General features: G+C 46.4%; 1 protein-coding gene across 3 annotated transcripts in view; it reads right to left on the bottom strand.

The window, feature by feature from the left end:
- Window positions 1-670: 670 nt before the first annotated feature.
- Window positions 671-19,713, bottom strand: part of LOC144672031 (NACHT, LRR and PYD domains-containing protein 3-like) — a 705,001-nt gene continuing 685,958 nt past the window's right edge. For all 3 annotated transcript variants that reach the window (XM_078533971.1, XM_078533972.1, XM_078533973.1), the window contains 3 exons: window positions 15,346-15,510; window positions 3,160-3,327; window positions 671-1,092 (listed from right to left, as the gene is read on the bottom strand). In XM_078533971.1, the coding sequence (XP_078390097.1) occupies window positions 1,005-1,092; window positions 3,160-3,327; window positions 15,346-15,510 (421 nt within the window). In that variant the 3' untranslated portion in view covers window positions 671-1,004. The remainder of the gene's footprint in view (window positions 1,093-3,159; window positions 3,328-15,345; window positions 15,511-19,713) is intronic.

Below are 19,713 nucleotides of genomic sequence, written 5' to 3'. Positions count from 1 at the left end.
AACAGGTCCATCAGCATCTGGAAAATAATATCAATCCAACAAAGGTACATCTTAAGGAACCTGACCCAGAACATCAAACTATCTTCTCTCTGTTTAAATACTGGCGATCCTGCTCTGTGTTTAGACCACAACCCATGCATTCGGTCCGCAGAGGTTCAGGCTGTGGGTCCCTACATGGATCCTGTCCGTTTACTGCAGTGTAGTTTTCACTGGGTCACTTAACTTCCACAACTTGTTACTCCTTGAGCGAGTGGGTGAATTTACCAGGTCAACTTCTTTATTTCACACACTCCAGTCCTCTTTGTCAGTCCAGCTGTTTAGAAACTCACCCTTCAGTGTGTAAATTACAGCAATATCAATAGGGCAGAGACTAAATTCAACACATTGTTTCAACAACTGATGATTTCTTTCTTAGGGACGACAGAAAAGATTTGATACTTTCAGTCCAATCCCTCGGTTACAGAATCCGCTGGAACCTCCCCAATAGGATACTCTCTCTGGGACACCCCATGCAGTGGGTGTTTGTCTCTATTGGAAAGTGGGATCTATCCCAGCTGAACAGACCCTGTTCCCACCCTGAACCCACACAGGTTCAGCTCCCAGCAGGGTCACTGGGCAGTGATACTGAGCGGGAGCCCTAGGGGCTTTACCCCCCCCAAACCCAGGAATACTGAGTGTAATTGTCAAAGTCCCACTGCAGCCCAGACTGATCTCCACCCTGGGCCCTCCCTGTCTGTACATTTCCCCAGTGCCCCATTGGGGAACATTCAGCCCCGGATATCCTGCAGAAGCAGCGCCTGTGGGGCCGGGCGGCTGAGTCTCGTGACCCTGCGGCTGGGCCTCTGACGTCACAATGGGAGATGATGCTCACTCAGCTCGAGCTGGAAACTGGGAAAGGGCCAATAGGATTTAAACCTGGAGCGCGGCCGGTTAAAGGGGAGGGAGAGAAACTCGGTTAAAAATGTTCCTATAATGAGAACAGGAATGTTTATCAATACAAAGGTTCACATTGTCACACTCAGTCCAGGTCTGTATCCCCACAGCGACGCCAGCTGATTTTCTCCATTTAAACTGAACCGATTGTCCCACAGCCTGAAAGAGATTAAAGATTAAACAGGAATAAACAGATTGAACAACAGTGTCAATAACAGGGAGACTGGAGTTAATGGGCCAAATCTCCTGTTCACTGGGTCATCAGAGATCAGACATATGGCTGAAGATGGGCAGCGGGTCCCTGGGATGTCCTGACCCGCGAGCCTACGTGGGAATTGCCCCAGAGGCTTAAATTTCCACTGGGCAATACCCGTGCAGACCGGGACCCTGTGTGAATGTCTCTGACTCTGGGTTAGAATCGGAGACTTGGGAAAAATCCACAGGATTTACCCGGGTAGTTACCCAGGAAATGTTAGACTGTAAAACCTGGTCTAATACCTGGGTAACTCCACAACCGAGTCACCCAATCACCCACCCCCACCCCCCACTGACCATCATACTACACCCACACTACCCGATTAACCACTCCAACCACCCCCACCCCCCACTGACCATCATACTACACCCACACTACCCGATTAACCCTTCCAACCACCCCCACACCCCCCACTGACCATCATACTACACCCACACTACCCGCTTAACCCCTCCAACCACCCCCGCTGACCATCATACTACACCCACACTACCCGATTAACCCCTCGAACCACCCCCACCCCCACTGACCATCATACTACACCCACACTACCCGATTAGCCACTCCAACCACCCGAACCCCCCACTGACCATCATACTACACCCACACTACCTGATTAACCCCTCCAACCACCCCCACCGACCATCATACTACACCCACACTACCTGATTCACCCCTCCACCCACCCCCACCCCCCCACTGACCATCATACTACACCCACACTACCCGATTAATCCCTCCAACCACCCCCACCCCCCACTGACCATCATACTACACCCACACTACCCGATTAACCCCTCCAACCACCCCCACCCCCCACTGACCATCATACTACACCCACACTACCCGATTAAGCCCTCCAACCACCCCCACCCCCCACTGACCATCATACTACACCCACACTACCCGATTAATCCCTCCAACCACCCCCACTCCCCACTGACCATCATACTACACCCACACTACCCGATTAATCCCTCCAACCACCCCCACCCCCCACTGACCATCATACTACACCCACACTACCCGATTAATCCCTCCAAACACCCCCACCCCCCACTGACCATCATACTACACCCACACTACCCGATTAACCACTCCAACCACCCGAACCCCCCACTGACCATCATACTACACCCACACTACCTGATTAACCCCTCCAACCACCCCCACCGACCATCATACTACACCCACACTACCTGATTCACCCCTCCACCCACCCCCACCCCCCCCACTGACCATCATACTACACCCACACTACCCGATTAATCCCTCCAACCACCCCCACCCCCCCACTGACCATCATACTACACCCACACTACCCGATTGACCGCTCCAACCGCCCCGACCCTCCCACTGACCATCATACAACACCCACACTACCCGATTAACCCGTCCAACCACCCCCACCCCCCCATTGGCCATCATACTACACCCACACTACCTGATTAACCCCTCCAACCACCCCCAACTCCCACTGACCATCATACTACACCCACACTACCCGATTAACCCCTCCAATCACCCCCACCCACCCACTGGCAATCATACTACACCCAAACTACCCGATTAACCCCTCCAACCACCCCCACCAACCCGTCTACCTCCTGACCCTCCCAGCTCTCTCCTTGACCAAATCTGACTAAACCCCCGGCTTTACAGCCCGACCCAACAACGCCGCTGACCCACCCCCATTAGCCGTCAACCTGACCGCATTAACCCCCCATCCGACCCCGCCGACACCACCACTCTCCCCGACCCGACTAGACTCTGCTCGGATGGAGCTCCCGGGGGAGGGGATACTGCTGAAGGTCACGGGAGGAAAATGAAGCAGTTTCAGTTTGGGAGAATCTTGTCGAGCAGCGGCAATCCGCTTTTCATTGCTGCTGTTTGATAGATTCAGGACCATTTATATTTTAAATCCCATTTATATTTTAATTATTACACTAAAAATTAACACAAACACTCACTGGATCAGATTCAGAGTCCTGCAGGTCAGGATGAGGCGGCGGAGAGCGGGGACAGATTGGTCTGTGAAGGAGTTTACTCCCAGGTTCAGATCCGTCAGTGACCGGTTTGTCCTGAGAGCGGAGGCGAGATCCTCGACACAAGAATCAGTGAGACGGTTATAACATAGACTAAGGAACAGGGGGAGAAAAATAACAGGAATCAGGGTAAATCCACAGTGTTTTAACGAATACTATTAATAATAATATACAGTAAGAGACATTCCAAAAGCACAACATCCATTTATAAAGGAAAAAGAAAATACTATTAATGCTGCAAATTAAATATAAATATAATAAACTGGAAATACTCAGCAGATCAGGCTATTTGTGGAGAGAAACAGAGTTAAACATAGAATCAGAGGAATTAGGAGCAGGAGTAGGCCATTCGGCCCTTCGAGCCTGATCCACCATTCATTATGATCATTGCTGATCATCCAACTCAATAGCCTGCTCCCGCTTTCTCCCCATATCCTTTGATCCCTTTCGCCCCAAGAGCTATATCTAACTCCATCTTCAACACATGCAATGTTTTGGCCTCTTCCACTTTCTGTGTTTGTGAATTCCACAGGCACACCACTCTCTGGGTGAAGAAATTTCTCCTCATCTCAGTCCGAAATAGTCTATCCCGTATCCTCAGACTGTGACCCCTGGTTCTGGATCCCCCACCATCAGGAACATCCTTCCTGCATCTACCCTGTCTCGTTCTGTTAGAATTTTATAGCTTTCTATGAGATCCCCCCTCATTCTTCTGAACTCCAGTCAATATAATCCGAACCGACTCAATCTCTCCTTACATGTCAGTCCCGCCATCCCAGGAATCAGTCTGGTAAACCTTCGCTGCACTCCCTCTATAGCAAGAACATCCTTCCTCAGGTAAGGAGTCCAAAACTGCACACAATATCCCAGGTGTGGCCTCACCAAGTTCCTGTATAATTGCAGCAAGACATCCCTGTTCCTGTACTCGAATCCTCTCGCTCTGAAGGACAACATACCATTTGGCTTATTTGCCGCCTGCTGCACCTGCATGTTTACCTTCAGCGACTGGTGTACGAGGACACCCAGGTCTCATTGCGCATTCCCCCTCTCTCAATTTATAGTTATTCCAATAATAATCTGCCTTCTTGTTTTTGCTGCCAAAGTGGATAACCTCACATTTACCCACATTATCCACATGTCAGCCTCTCTGTGGAAGGCCGTGGCCAGTGAAAGTTGACTCCTGCGATGCCCAGACTGAGTGTCCACATGCAGGAAGCATTTCTGTGGGGACATGATGGACAGCCAGGCTGACATCAGCATAGACTAATGTGTATCTTTGATGGGTGAGTAACCATACAAATTTATCTGCTTGTAGAAGAGAGCACATGATGTCAGGGAAGGAGCCACTAAGAGTGCTGGTGTCCTGATCTTGCCATCCTTACACCAATGGAAGATGAAGTGCTGCAGCTGGGAGGCCTGAAGGCAGGGTGGATGGTTGGTGGAGCTGAGAGATCGAGTGGCCTAATGAACGGGCACAGGAGAGCCTTTGGGGTCCACAAAATAATGCTTCTCTATCCATCACTGGTCACAGATTGTAGTCTGAAGAACGTGTTGGAATAAGAACAGAATAACTAGGAGCAGGAGTAGGCCATTCAGCCCCGAAGCCTTCTCCGTCATTTGATAAGATCATGGCTGATCTGATTCTGGCTGATCTGATTCTGGCCTGAAATCTGCTTTACTGTTGGTCTGCCGTAACCCTCGATTCTCTCGTCAATCAAAAATCTACCTTAACTCAGCCTTGAATATATTCAATGACCCAGCCTCCACTCGCCTCTTGGGAAGAAAATTCCACAGACTAACTAAATTTCTTCTCATCTCAGTCTTAAATGGGAGACCCCTATTTTTCAAAACAGTATCCCTAAATTCTCCTTATGTGTGTACAGGAGTGGATGTCTCTCTCAGTGTGTGTGTGTGTACAGGAGTGGATGTCTCTCTCAGTGTGTGTGTACAGGAGTGGATGTCTCTCTCAGTGTGTATGGACGGGATTGAATGTCTCTCTCAGTGTGTGTGTGTGTGTGTGTACAGGAGTGGATGTCTCTCTCACTGTGTGGGTGTGGGTGTGTACAGGAGTGGATATCTCTCTCAGTGTGTGTGTGTACAGGATTCGATGTCTCTCTCAGTGTGTATGTGTGTACAGCATTGAATGTCTCTCAGTGTGTGTGTGTACAGGAGTGGATGTCTCTCTCAGTGTGTGCGTGTACAGGAGTGGATGTCTCTCTCAGTGTATGTGTGTACAGGATTAAATGTCTCTCTTAGTGTGTGTGTACAGGATTGAATGTATCTCACAGTGTGTGTGTACAGGAGTGGGTGTCTCACTCAGTGTGTGTGTTTACAGGATTGAATGTATCCCTCAGTGTGTATGTGTACAGAATTGAATGTCTCTTAGTGTGTGTGTGTGTGTGTGTACAGGATTGAATGTCTCTCTCAGTGTGTGTGTGTGCAGGATTGAATGTCTCTCTCAGTGTGTGTGTGTACAGGAGTGGATGTCTCTCTCAGTGTGTATGTGTGTACAGGATTGAATGTGTCTCTCAGTGTATGTGTGTAAAGGTGTGGATGTCTCTCTCAGTGTGTGTGTGTACAGGAGTGGATGTCTCTCTCAGTGTGTGTGTGTACAGGATTGAATGTCTCTCTCAATGTGTGTACAGGATTGAATGCCTCTCTCAGTGTGTGTGTGTACAGGATTGAATGTCTCTGTGTGTGTGTGTACAGGATTGAATGTCTCTCTCAGTGTGTGTACAGGGGTGGATGTCTCTCTCAGTGTGTGTGTGTACAGGAGTGGATGTATCTTTCAGTGTGTGTGTGTGTGTGTGTACAGAATTGAATGTCTCTCTAAGTGTGTGTGTGTACAGGAGTGGATGTCCCTCTCAGTGTGTGTGTGTGTACAGGATTGAATGTCTCTCTCAGTGTGTGTGTGTTTACAGGAGTGAATGTCTCTCTCAGTGTGTGTGTGTGTACAGGAGTGAATGTCTCTCTCAGTGTGTGTGTGTGTTTACAGGAGTGGATGTCTCTCTCAGTGTGTATGTGTACAGGAGTGGATGTCTCTCTCAGTGTGTGTGTGTTTACAGGAGTGGATGTCTCAGTGTGTGTATGTGTACAGGATTGAATGTCTCTCTCAGTGTGTGTGTGTACAGGAGTGGATGTCTCTCTCAGTGTGTGTGTGTGTACAGGAGTGGATGTCTCTCTCAGTGTGTGTGTGTACAGGATTGAATGTCTCTCTCAGTGTGTGTGTGTGTGTACAGGATTGAATGTCTCTCTCAGTGTGTGTGTGTTTACAGGAGTGGATGTCTCTCTCAGTGTGTGTGTGTACAGGATTGAATGTCTCTCTCAATGTGTGTGTGTACAAGAGTGGATGTCTCTCTCAGTGTGTGTGTGTGTACAGGAGTGGATTTCTCTCTCAGTGTGTGCGTGTTTACAGGAGTGGATGTCTCCCTCAGTGTGTGTGTGTGTACAGGAGTGGATGTCTCCCTCAGTGTGTGTGTGTGTACAGGAGTGGATTTCTATCTCAGTGTGTGTGTGTACAGGATTGAATCTCTCTCTCAGTGTGTGTGTGTGTACAGGAGTGGATTTCTGTGTGTGTGTGGACAGGAGTGGATGTCTCTCTCAGTGTGTGTGTGTTTACAGGAGTGGATGTCTCTCTCAGTGTGTGTGTGTGTACAGGAGTGGATGTCTCTCTCAGTGTGTGTGTGTGTACAGGATTGAATGTCTCTCTCAGTGTGTGTGTGTGTACAGGAGTGGATGTCTCTCTCAGTGTGTGTGTGTGTGTACAGGAGTGGATGTCTCTCTCAGTGTGTGTATGTGTACAGGAGTGGATGTCTCTCTCAGTGTGTGTATGTGTACAGGAGTGGATGTCTCTCTCAGTGTGTGTGTGTGTGAACAGGAGTGGGTGTATATATATCCATGAATATTTATCCAAATGAATATATTAATTGCAGTAATTATTTTGATTATTTTGAAATGGCAATCTTATTTCCCAACTCAGATTCATGCCCTGAATTTGTTTTCTTTCTCCCAGCCCCTGAACTCCATCTGACAGTGTCATGTTGACGAGTGGTGATTGAATGTTGTGGAAACCAACAGAAAGGGAACTTGGAGGCTGAAGGATCAAGGGAGCAGCCAGTTCTGTAACAAATCGTGCAGCTGGATGGCTGGATCGTGCGGGGAGTCATTGTGAAACCCCGGTTACCAATTTATCTCTTCAACTTCAACCTGCAGTTTCATTTTCACCCAGAGACAGGTGACAGTTTTACACCCAGCATTTTTTTCATCATTGTCTTGGGATTAAAGTGATACAACCCTACCCTCTGATGGCCGCTCACCGCCACTACAGGCGCTGCTCTTTGCCAGTCTCAAAGAAGTTCAGTTATTGCATGGCTGCATCTGAAAACACTTTGATGTAGTGTGAATATTGAACAATACTGTAAGGGATTGAAGTTCACAGCAGGGTGCACAGTTCGCCCGGATGTTGTATTCGCTCTTTTACCACCTGGCCCTGTACATGTACCCTCTCCTCATCCCCCATTGGAGTGATTGGCTGGGGATGGTTGTTTGGAGTTATTTCAGACTGCAATGTGCACATTTGGTACCGTAATCAGACTCTAATCTCATTCAGAATGGGAGTAGTTAAACGTTGCTGTACTTGGTAATTCCTCTGCAATACATTGTCACTGTTTAACGCCACACATTGGATCGTGTTAAAGCTGTTTTTATTACTAATGTCTCCAAGATAATATTCTCAATTCCTCACATTCTTTGTCAGAGTTGAAAAAATACATAGCGAACAGAAACAATGTACGGGAGAGAATTTATTTTCACATCTTTGCAGCCTTTATTCACATGGTGTCCGTGCTGGCCCAGAAGTGAAGAGCTCTGCAATCTATTCCCATTTTGCAGCACTTGGTCTGCACTCTGCAGGTTACAGCAATACAGAGGGACAGCAGCTCAGCTGGAATCCAAATGGACCACGCCCACTCTTTGCCCCTTCTTTACCCTGCCAATCACAAACATCAAAACATCTACAACACAGCTGTCAAGGAAATTGTTCCTTTCATAAATGATTGCTGACTCTGGTGAACTTGGTGACCCTTCCTCAAATCACAATAAAGACAGAGAGGCTGACTGATATCTCAGTTATTTCTGAAAACTGTTAACATCAACAGGAAACAGGGGTGGCTAAAGTGATTCTGTTCCAAAGGTGAAATGTGTTGCTGCTTTATAATATCAATCTCACACTCACTCATACACACACACTCACCCACATTCACAGACAGACACACACTCACTCAGAGACATGGACACACACACTCAGAGACATGGACACACACACACACACACACACACACACACACAGAGACATGGACACACAAACACACACACAGAGAGACATGGACACACACACTCAGAGACATGGACACACACACACTCAAGAGACATGGGCACACACACACTCAGGAGACATGGACACACACACTCAAGAGACATGGACACACACACTCAGAGACATGGACACACACACACTCAGAGACATGGACACACACACACACTCAGAGACATGGACACGCACACAATCAGAGACATGGACACACACACACTCAGAGACATGGACACACACACACTCAGAGACATGGACACACACACATTCAGAGACATGGACACACACACACTCAGAGACATGGACACACACACACTCAAGAGACATGGACACACACACACTCAAGAGACATGGACACACACACACTCAGAGACATGGACACACACACACACACACACAGAGACATGGACACACACACACTCAGAGACATGGACACACACACATTCAGAGACATGGACACACACACACACTCAGACATGGACACACACACACACTCAGAGACATGGACACACACACACACACACACACACTCAGAGACATGGACACACACACACACACTCAGAGACATGGACACACACACACTCAAGAGACATGGACACACACACACACACTCAGAGACATGGACACACACACACACACACAGAGACATGGACACACACACACACACACAGAGACATGGGCACACACACACTCAGAGACATGGACACACACACACTCAGAGACATGGACACACACACTCAGAGACATGAACACACACACACTCAGAGACATGGACACACACACACACATGGACACACACACACTCAGAGACATGGACACACACACACTCAGAGACATGGACACACACACTGAAGAGACATGGACACACACACTCAGAGACATGGACACACACACACTCAGAGACATGGACACACACACACACAGAGACATGGACACACACACACACAGAGACGTGGACACACACACACTCAGAGACATGGACACACACACACACTCAGAGACATGGACACACACACACACACACACACACAGACATGGACACACACACACAGACATGGACACACACACACAGAGACATGGACACACACACACACAGAGACATGGACACACACAGAGACATGGACACACACACACAGAGACATGGACACACACACACTCTGAGTCATGGACACACACACACTCAGAGTCATGGACACACACACACACACTCAGAGACATGGACACACACACACACACTCAGAGACATGGACACACACACACACACACTCAGAGACATGGACACACACACACTCAGAGACATGGACACACACACACTCAGACATGGACAGACACACACTCAGAGACATGGACACACACACACTCAGAGACATGGACACACACACACTCAGAGACATGGACACACACACTCAGAGACATGGACACACACACTCAGAGACATGGACACACACACACTCAGAGACATGGACACACACACACTCAGAGACATGGACACACACACACTCAGAGACATGGACACACACACACACAGAGACATGGACACACACACACACACAGAGACATGGACACACACACACACACACACATACACAGAGACATGGACACACACACACACAGACACACAGAGACATGGACACACACATATCCTTTTATCCCTTTCACCCCAAGAGCTATATCTAATTCCCTCTTGAAAACATACAATGTTTTGGTCTCAACTACTTTCTGTGGTACCGATTTCCACAGGTTCACCACTCTCTGGGGGATGAAATTTCTCCTCATCTCAGTCCTAAATTCTACCCCAGATCCTCAGACTGTGACCCCTGGTTCTGGACTCTGCCACCATCGGGAACATCCTTCCTGCATCTACCCTGTCTAGTCGTGTTACAATTTTATAGCTTTCTATGTGATCCCCCCTCATTCATCTGAACTCCAGCGAATATAATCCTAACCGACTCAATCTATCCTCATATGTCGGTCCCACCAACCCAGGAATCAGTCTGGTAAACTTTCGCTGCACCCCCTCTATATAAAGAACATCCTTCCTCAGGTTAGGAGAGTCCTGAAGGCAGGGTGGATGGTTGGTGGAGCTGAGAGATCGAGTGGCCTAATGAACGGGCACAGGAGAGCCTCTGGGGTCCACAAAACATAATGCTTCTCTATCCATCACTGGTCACAGATTGTAGTCTGAAGAACGTGTTGGAATAAGAACAGAGTAACTAGGAGCAGGAGTAGGCCATTCAGCCCCGAAGCCTTCTCCGTCATTTGATAAGATGATGGCTGATCTGATTCTGGCTGATCTGATTCTGGCCTGAACTCTGCTTTACTGTTGGTCTGCGTAACCCTCGATTCTCTTATCAATCAAATATCCACCTTAACTCAGTCATGAATATATTCAATGGCCCAGCCTCCACTCACCTCTTGGGAAGAGAATTCCACAGACTCACTAAATTTCTTCTCATCTCAGTCTTAAATGGGAGACCCCTATTTTTTAAGACAGTATCCCTAAGTTCTCCACCCACAAGAGGAAAGATCCTCTCAGCATACACCCTGTCAAGTCCCCTCAGGATCCTATGTGTACAGTAAGATTACCTCTCAGCCTCCTGAACACCAACGGGTATAGGCCCAATCTGCTTAACTTTTCATCATAAAATAAATCCCTTCATCCCAGCAATCAGTCGAGTGAACCTTCTCTGAACTGGTTCTAATGCAATAATACCCTTTCTTAAGTAAATAGACCAAAACTGTATAGTTTACTCAAGATGCTGTCTGACTAAGGCCCTGTATAGCTGCAGAAAAACTTCCCTAATTTTACAATGCATTCCCCTTGCAATAAAAACATATGAAATTGGAGCAGGAGCCAGCTATTCAGCCCTTCGAGCCCACTCCACCATTCACTGAGATCATGGTTCATCTTCCACTTCAACAACATTTCCTTCTATTCACCCCATGTTCCATGATGCTTTCAATGTGTAGAAATCTATAAATCTTAGTCTTGAACATACTAAATAACTGAGCCTCCTCTGGGGCAGTGAATTCCAAAGATTCACCACCCTCTGAGTGAAGAAATAAGTCCACATCTCAGTCCTAAATGGCCTGCCCCTTATTCTGAGACTGTGTCCCCTGGTGCTAGACAACCCCAGCCTGGGGCAACCTCCTACCTGCATCGACACTGTTAATCCCTGTAAGAATTTTGTACGGCCTGAATGAGATCACCTCTCATTCTTCTAAACTCCAGAGAATAGAGGACCAGTCTATTTAATTTTTCCTCAGCATGCATTGCTCCAGGAATTATTTTAGTGGAACCTTCATTGCACTCAGTCTAAGTCAAGTATATCTTTCCTTAGTTAAGAAGACAAAAGCTTCTTAGAATGCTACTGTTGCCATCTCACCAAGGCAGTCAGACATCTTTACTCCTAAACTCAAATCCAATTGTAATAAAAACCAACATACCATTTACCTTTTTAACTATTTGCTGTACCTGCATGTTAGCTTTAAGTGAGTCATGAACAAGGACATTGAAATACATTTGAAGATCAACGTTTCCCAGTCTCTCACCATTTAACAAATGGTCTGTATTTCTTATTTCCTGCCAATGTGGATAACCTCACATTTCTCCATATTGTATTCCCTCTGCCAAATTTTGGCCACTCTCTTATCCTCTCCAGATCCCCTTGAAGCATCTTTGCATCCTCCTTACAACACTTCCGCCTAATTTCCTATCACCTGCAAACTTCTAAATATTACATTTAATCCCCACGTCCAAATCATTGATACAGATTGTGAATAGCTGTGCCTGTGATCCTTGTGCTACCTCACTGTACCACATCCACGGGTCTCCCCTTATCTATTCTGACTGCATCCTCAAAAAACCCCAACAGGTATGTTAAACATGATTTCCCTTTCATAAATCCATGTTGAATCTGCCCAATGCTACCATTATTTTCTAAGTGTTCTATTATCACATCCTGTATTGCAGAATCTAGCATTTTCCCTGCTACTTATGTCAGGCTAACAGATCTCTAGTTCCCACTTTACTCTCTCCCTCCTTTCTTAAACAACGGGGTTATATTTTCCACCTTCCAATCTACAGGAACCATTCCAGAGAGTACAGAATTTTGAAATATGATTACCAACGCATCTACTATCTCTGCAGCCACTTCCTTCAACACTCTGGGTTGTAGATCATCAGGTTCAGGGAATTTGTCTACTTTAAGTCCCATTAATTTCTCTAATACTTTTTTTAACAAATATTAATATCTTGCAGTTCCTCGTTTACACTAGTCCCTTGATTCTCCTTTATTTCTGAGCAATTGTTAGTATTTTTCTCTGTGAAGACAGACACAAAGTATTTGTTTAATTTCTTTACCATTTCCTTATTCCGCATTGTAAATTTTCCAGACCTTGCTTGAAATGGACCCACATTTATTTTTACAAATATTTTCTTTTTTACAGACCTACAGAAGCATTTACAATCAGTCTTTGTGTTTCTTGCTAGTTTACTCTCATATTCTATCTTTTCTTTCTTAATCCATTTCTATGTCCTTCTCTGCAGATTTCTAAAATTTTCCCAATTCTCAGGCTTTCCTTTTTCTGGCAACTCAATACATCTCTTCCCTTTATCTAATACAATTCTTGATTTCTTTAGTTGGGACACTTTGGTTACTGGGTTTTTGTGCATCAAAGGAATGTATTTTTGTTGTAAACATGTCACATTTCAAAGCCTTGAATGGAAATTGGGGTAAAGACACCACTGAGATTCACACTCAGGATCTTCGGTTTACTAGACAGTTGTTGGAACTGCTTTATCCACAGTATCCACATAATCGCCAGCATACCAATTGTCTTCCTAATCACTTGCTCCACTGCATGCCTAGCGATTCATGTACTGGGTCTCCCAGATCCCTCAGTACCGTACTGTCTTCAGTCTTTCTCCATTCAGGTAAGTTACTGCTTTTCTATTCTTACAGCCAAAGGGGACAAATTCACATTGTCTCACATTCAACTCCATCTGCCAATTTTTTGCCCATTCACTTCACCTCTAAACCCCTTAATAGACTCTTTATGTCCACTTGACAAGTTACTTTCCTACCTTTGCACCACCGGCAAATTTAGCTACCATGCATACAGTTCCTTCACCCAACTAATTTACACAGGTATTGGAGGCCCCAGCACTGACCTCTGTGTCACTCCACTAGTACCAGTTTGCCAAACCGAAAATGGCCCTTTACCCCAACTCTCTGTTTGCTGTTAGCTAATCAATCATCCATACATACTAATATGCTACCACCTACATAACAAATTCTTATCTTGTTATCTTTGTTAACTTTGATGTGACACTTTATCAAATTGCTTTTGGAAATCCAAGTGCACCAAATCTACAGATTCTGCTATGTCAATTTTCATGTCACTTCCTCAAAGAAATCTAATACATTTGCCCCATGTGATTTCCAATCTGCTGGGCCTTCCATGAATCTAGGGTATTTTGGAAGATCACAACCAATGCATCTACTATGTCTGCAACCACTTCCTTTAAGACCCTATGATGAAAGCCATCAAGTCAAGGGACTTGTTAATCTTTGGATCTAATAGTTTTCCTAATACCTTTTCCCTCGGAACCCTGCTTGTTTTAAGTTCCTCCTTTCTTTTTACCTCTTGATTTTCAAGTATTCTTGGGATGTTTCTTGTGTCTTCTACAGCGAAGAGAGATCCAAAATGCCTGTTCAACGCTTCTGCCATTTCCTCATTTCCCATTGTTAATTTCCCAGCCTCATTTTCTAAGGTACCTATGCACACTTTAGTATTCATTTCCTATATAAATATTTGGAGAACCTCTATCGGCTTTTATACTTCTAACTGGCTTTCTCACATACTCTGCTGATAAAAGGCACCTTTACTATGATGTCATTAATTAATCCAGTCTCATTGAACATTCCCAGGTCTAAAATAGCCATTCTGTGGTTGTCACTGGAACATACTCACTAAGAAACTGTCTTGAATACACTCTACGAACTCATCCTCCAGGCAACCTTTGCCATTCTGCTTCATCCAATATGTATGAAGATTAAAAAAACAAGCAATTATTGCAGCACCTTTCTTACAAGTGCCCATTATTTTTTCCTCTATATTCTGTCCGAAAGTGTGAAGGTATTAAGGGCCTATAAGCTACTCGCACATGGACTGCTGCGGTTCAAGAAGGCAGCTCACCACAACTTTCCCAAGGACAATTAGGGATGGGCAATTAATGTTGGCCTAGCCAGTGATGCCTCGATCCCATGAAATGAATACAAAAGTGACATATTACCTTTGCGAATTCATATTTCTACTCAAACTAATTCTACATCTTGACCTTCAGAACTAAGGTCATCTCTGACTTCTGTACTCAGGTCATCAGTTATTAACAGAGCAACCCCACCACCTTTTCCTCGCTTTTGCCATCTAATCACTTTTCTCTTTTTTTTTTCAAATTAATGGCCAACAGTGTCCGAGGACAGACACCCAACTCTGAGGAGGAGGGGAGACCTCGCAATATTCCCCTACACCCGAGGCACAAAGATCTTTGGGACTGGCATCCCATAGCCTAGGGTTCAGAGAGAGAGAAATAATATGAATCAAACTAAATGTTTCTTTTTATTCATAGCTAACACTAATAATAATGGACAGTGTTTTTTAATAATAGTAACAGTGCTCAAATATATTGTTAAATATTAAGTGATTCTAAACACAATCTCACACTGTCTGGTACTTACTGCAGTTTCTGTATTTTACAGTCCGGTCCCCTCAGAGCTACAGACAGTCGTTTCACTCCTGAATCTCCCAGGTTGTTATCACCCAGGTTCAGATCTGTCAGTGAGCGATTAAAAACAGAGGCAAGATCCTCAGCACAAGAATCTGTCAGTTTGTTGTCCCCTAGACTGGGGGGTGGGGGGAGGGTTCGAGAGAGAAAAAAATAACAGGAATCAGAATAAATTTCCACTTCTTTTCAAAGAACGTGACTAATTAAAATAATAATATACAGTGTGAAACATTCAAGAAACACAACCTCAAAACATAAAAGCAACTCTAATTGATGCTGTGGGTGTGAAATATAAAGGAATGTTCTGGAAATAGTCAGCCTGGGAGACAGGATCTGTGAAGGGAGAAACAGAGCCCAGAGTCCCGCAGGCGGGCGCGTGCCTGACCCAAGCAGGCGGGGAATCGCGCGAGATGATGTCGGACGAGCGTCCTGACGTCATCGCGCACTCGCGCGATATTTGGCTTGGCGGGCACGCGCAAACGTTGACGAGCTCCCGCGGACAATGAAGCGGGAAATTAAACCCGTTACAGAGAGAGAGAAATAACAGGAGGCAGAGGAAATGCAGTTTCATTTTCATTAATAACATTATCACTGACATTAATAATAATGGACAGTGTTTATTTATTTTTCTAATAACACTGCGGAAAATGTCCTGTTAGACATTCAGTTATTATCAACATCATCTCACACAGTTTGGTACTTACCCCAGTCTCTGTATTTTACAGCCCGAGTTCCTCAGAGCCACAGACAGTAGTTTCACTCCTGAGTCTCCCAGTCGATTAAAACCCAGGTCCAGATCAGTCAGTGACTGGTTTGTACTGATCACAGAGGCAAGAACCTCGGCACAAGAATCTGTGAGGTTGTTATTGAACAGACTGGAGACAAGGGAGAGAAAACCAACAGGAATCAGGGTAAATCTCTGGTGTCCGAGGGAACGCTATTAATGACAATAGTAATGTTCAGTGTGAGACACCCCATTATATAGAGGGAAAATACTATTGATGATGAAAATCTGAAATATAAATAGAAAATGCTGGAAATACTCAGCGAGTCAGACACTATATGTGAGGAAAGAATTAGAGATAACAGTTTGAATTTTAAGCTCACCCGCCAGGGGGTTTTTAAGCAATGGGTGAGAGTAAAATTTTTGGGCTGGGTTTCCCACCAGCCGAGACCTCTCAGCGATTGACGCTGGGGTGGGTGAGGTCTCAGACGGGCCACCCGCCCTCACCCCAGTTGAGGCCCTTAAGTGGCCAATTATTGATCACCTGAGGGCCCTTTCCCACCCAGCCTCAATTTTTAGGTTGGCGGGAGGAGTTTCTGGGTCTGGTGGAAGCCCAAAAATAACCGGGTTCAGGCCATTGGCGGAAGGGGCCGGGGGTGGGGAAGTGTCTCCATCAGAAGCCCCCCTTATAACCTCGGACATCCCCCATCCCCCTCGCCCCCAGCTGCCCCACCAAGGTCCAGTGGCCGCAGGACCTCCCTCCAGCCCTCAGTCCCTGACACCCCAATCGCCTACTGTCCAGCCCCCAGGCCTCCCCATCCTCCGTAAGTGGGTGTTTGGACGTAGGGTCAGGGTAGTCAGAGTTACCAATGCGATATTATCAGAGCTGACAGGTGGGAGGAGCCGTCCACTTCGGTGGTGCAGACAGGGGACGTCCCGGTTCAGACAATGCTGGCGCCATCTGTAAAGGCAGCCAGCAGTACTTTCAAACACAGCAGCTCTGGAGGGATTAGCGAGGGAGCCCTGGTTACTGAGTGAAGAGCTGAAATGGCAGAAGACAGATCAAGGGTTGCACGCTGATGAGTGCTGCATGCAGGAGACATGCATGTGGTGCCATGCGGGACAGTCAGGCTGCCACCAGTATAGGCTAGTGTGTCTCTTTGATGGGTGAGTTTCATAAAGATTTCTCTGCTTGCAGATGTAAACAGCTGACGAGAGGGCCTGAGCCAAGATGGGTCACTGTACCCCAGATCTCCTCATCCTTACACCCATGGAAATTCAGACACATGAACTGGGAGATCTGGAGGAAGGGCGGGCAATCACTGATGTTGAGATGGGTTGTGGAGCTGAGAGAATGAGTGTCCTAATGGATGAACACAGGAGACCCTCTGGCGAGCACAAAACAAACATTTCCCTAGAAACACTAGTTTTTCTTTCACAGATAGAGGGCTGTGACCGGGTGACAGCCATCCACCTCTGAGGACGAGAAGGGGACCTCAGAGGGTGCACATTATTCCCCTCGCACTCTCCACCAGTGCAGGTATTATCACGTCGGGAGATAGTCACATTTCATTAGTAAAGGAGTCACAATCTGGTGAACGGCACAGACACGCCCGAGCAGCTGATGGAGACAGTAATAACCAAGGTCACTCACAGCCGGGAGGGAAAGGCAATGTCAAGCTTCAGGCTGATGACATGTCACTAGCGTTGAAGACGCTATGTGTACTGTATGTGTCTTCAATGAATTTTAAGATGGTGCATCACAAAATCTTTCACCATTATTTGAAGGACACTACTGGGCCTTTAACAGTTCACTGGCTCCTGAAGACGCACAAGCCAGCAGATGTTGGAACTGCAGCATGAGGTACGTTAACATAAAGAAGCTGTGTGCAACCAGACACAAAGGATGTAGGAGTTAATCCAAGCTATAGGTATTGCTGTGTCCTGGGCATGAGTGCCCTAGGCATCCTGTACTGAGAGATTGGTGACCTTGATCGACAGTCAATCCAGCAGACCAACGATTGGAGATACACACTGACCTGCATGTCATCACCACCTCCATGGGCAATGGCTGGGTGAGAAGGGGTGAGGTGACTGGAGTCACCACCAAGTCCTCGGACTCCTCAGGTGAGCAGGGAGGGTCCAGTGTGCCCTGAAAGTGTATAGGAGTGACTGCCTGTAGCATCTGGGGGCTCCTCTCAGGGTGCTTCTGGATTTGGCAGCGGGTCCTCCACTGCTCTGACCGGAACACCAGCACCTCACAAACCCACGATAACAGAGCCGATTCCAGTATCTGTGCAGGAGGCCCTCAGTATGCTGGGGCCATCCAGACCTCAGGGAACCAGAGGACAACCACCATGGTCATTGAAATCCTCGGAGGAGAAAGGTCAGCACCCTGCCTCCACCTCAGCTGACAGCGCAGGGGGAGTGCAATGGAGGAGCCCCCATCATCATCACTTTAAAAGGTTCATCTCATTGCACTTGGGTTTCACAGGGTTATATTTTGTTGTGACATATCACCTTGCTGTGTATGTGTCTTCAATGAATTTTAAGATGGTGCATCACAAAATTAACCTTTCACCATTATTTTAAGGACATTACTGGGACTTTAACAGTTCACTGCCTCCTGCAAAGGGTGACAATGGAAGGACAACACAGAATGAGTTCAATTTATTTCCAACGTTTTTGCCTCAAGTGGTAACGGTTCCAGGGAAATGTTCAGGACATTCAAAGAAATGGTGGAACAAGGCACAAGGTGGAAGATTAATTATATTAAATGGGTGTCTAAGTAAAGACTCATATGGAACACGTCTGTATGTTGAATCTCAAGCTTCACTTGCACATTTTGACCAGGTGACAGTGCAGGGACGGTGATATAGTTCCAAGTCAGGATGGTGTGTGACTTCAAGGGGCACTTGCAGTTTCTAATGCATCTGCTGACCTTGTCCTTCCAGGTGGTAGAGGCCACGGTTTTGGAAGTTGCTGTTGAAGGAGTCTTGGTGTGATGCTGCCGCCAATGTGGGTCGGTGGTGGAGGGAATGGATGTTAAGTTGGTCAATGGGATTCTGTTCAAGCATACTCATTTGCCCTGGATGGTGTCGAGCTTCTTGATTGTTGTTAGAGCTGCACTGATCCAGGCAAGTGGAGAGCATTCCTACATATTCCTGACTTGTGCCCGTCTAGATAGTTAAGAGATTTTGGGATGTCAGGAGGTGAGTTACTCACTGCAGAATTCCCAGCCTATGGTGTAGGAGGGAGGGCGGTGGTGGTGGAGTGGTGGTGAGGTTAGATTCTCTCTTGTTGGAGATGGTAATTGCCTGGCTCTTGTGTGGTGCATTTGTTACTTGCCACTTATCAGGCCAAGCCTACAAATTCTCCAGGTCTTGCTGCACAAGAACAAAGAAATAGGAGCCGGAATAGCCTGCTCAGACAATATGATCATGGGTGACCGAGGGCTTCAACTCCACTTTCCCACACACTCCCCATGTTGCTCAATCCCATGAGGGAACAAAAATCTGTCTCTCTCAGCCTTAGAATTATTTATTCAACGATGGAGATCCACAACCCTCTGGGATAGAGAATTCCAAAGATTCATAA

Source organism: Cetorhinus maximus, chromosome 35, assembly GCF_964194155.1.
Source record: "Cetorhinus maximus chromosome 35, sCetMax3.hap1.1, whole genome shotgun sequence".
In the NCBI taxonomy this organism is placed as follows: Eukaryota; Metazoa; Chordata; class Chondrichthyes; order Lamniformes; family Cetorhinidae; genus Cetorhinus; species Cetorhinus maximus.
The sequence above is the reverse complement of the archived record's forward strand: the minus strand, read 5'-3'. Positions and strand labels throughout refer to the sequence as shown.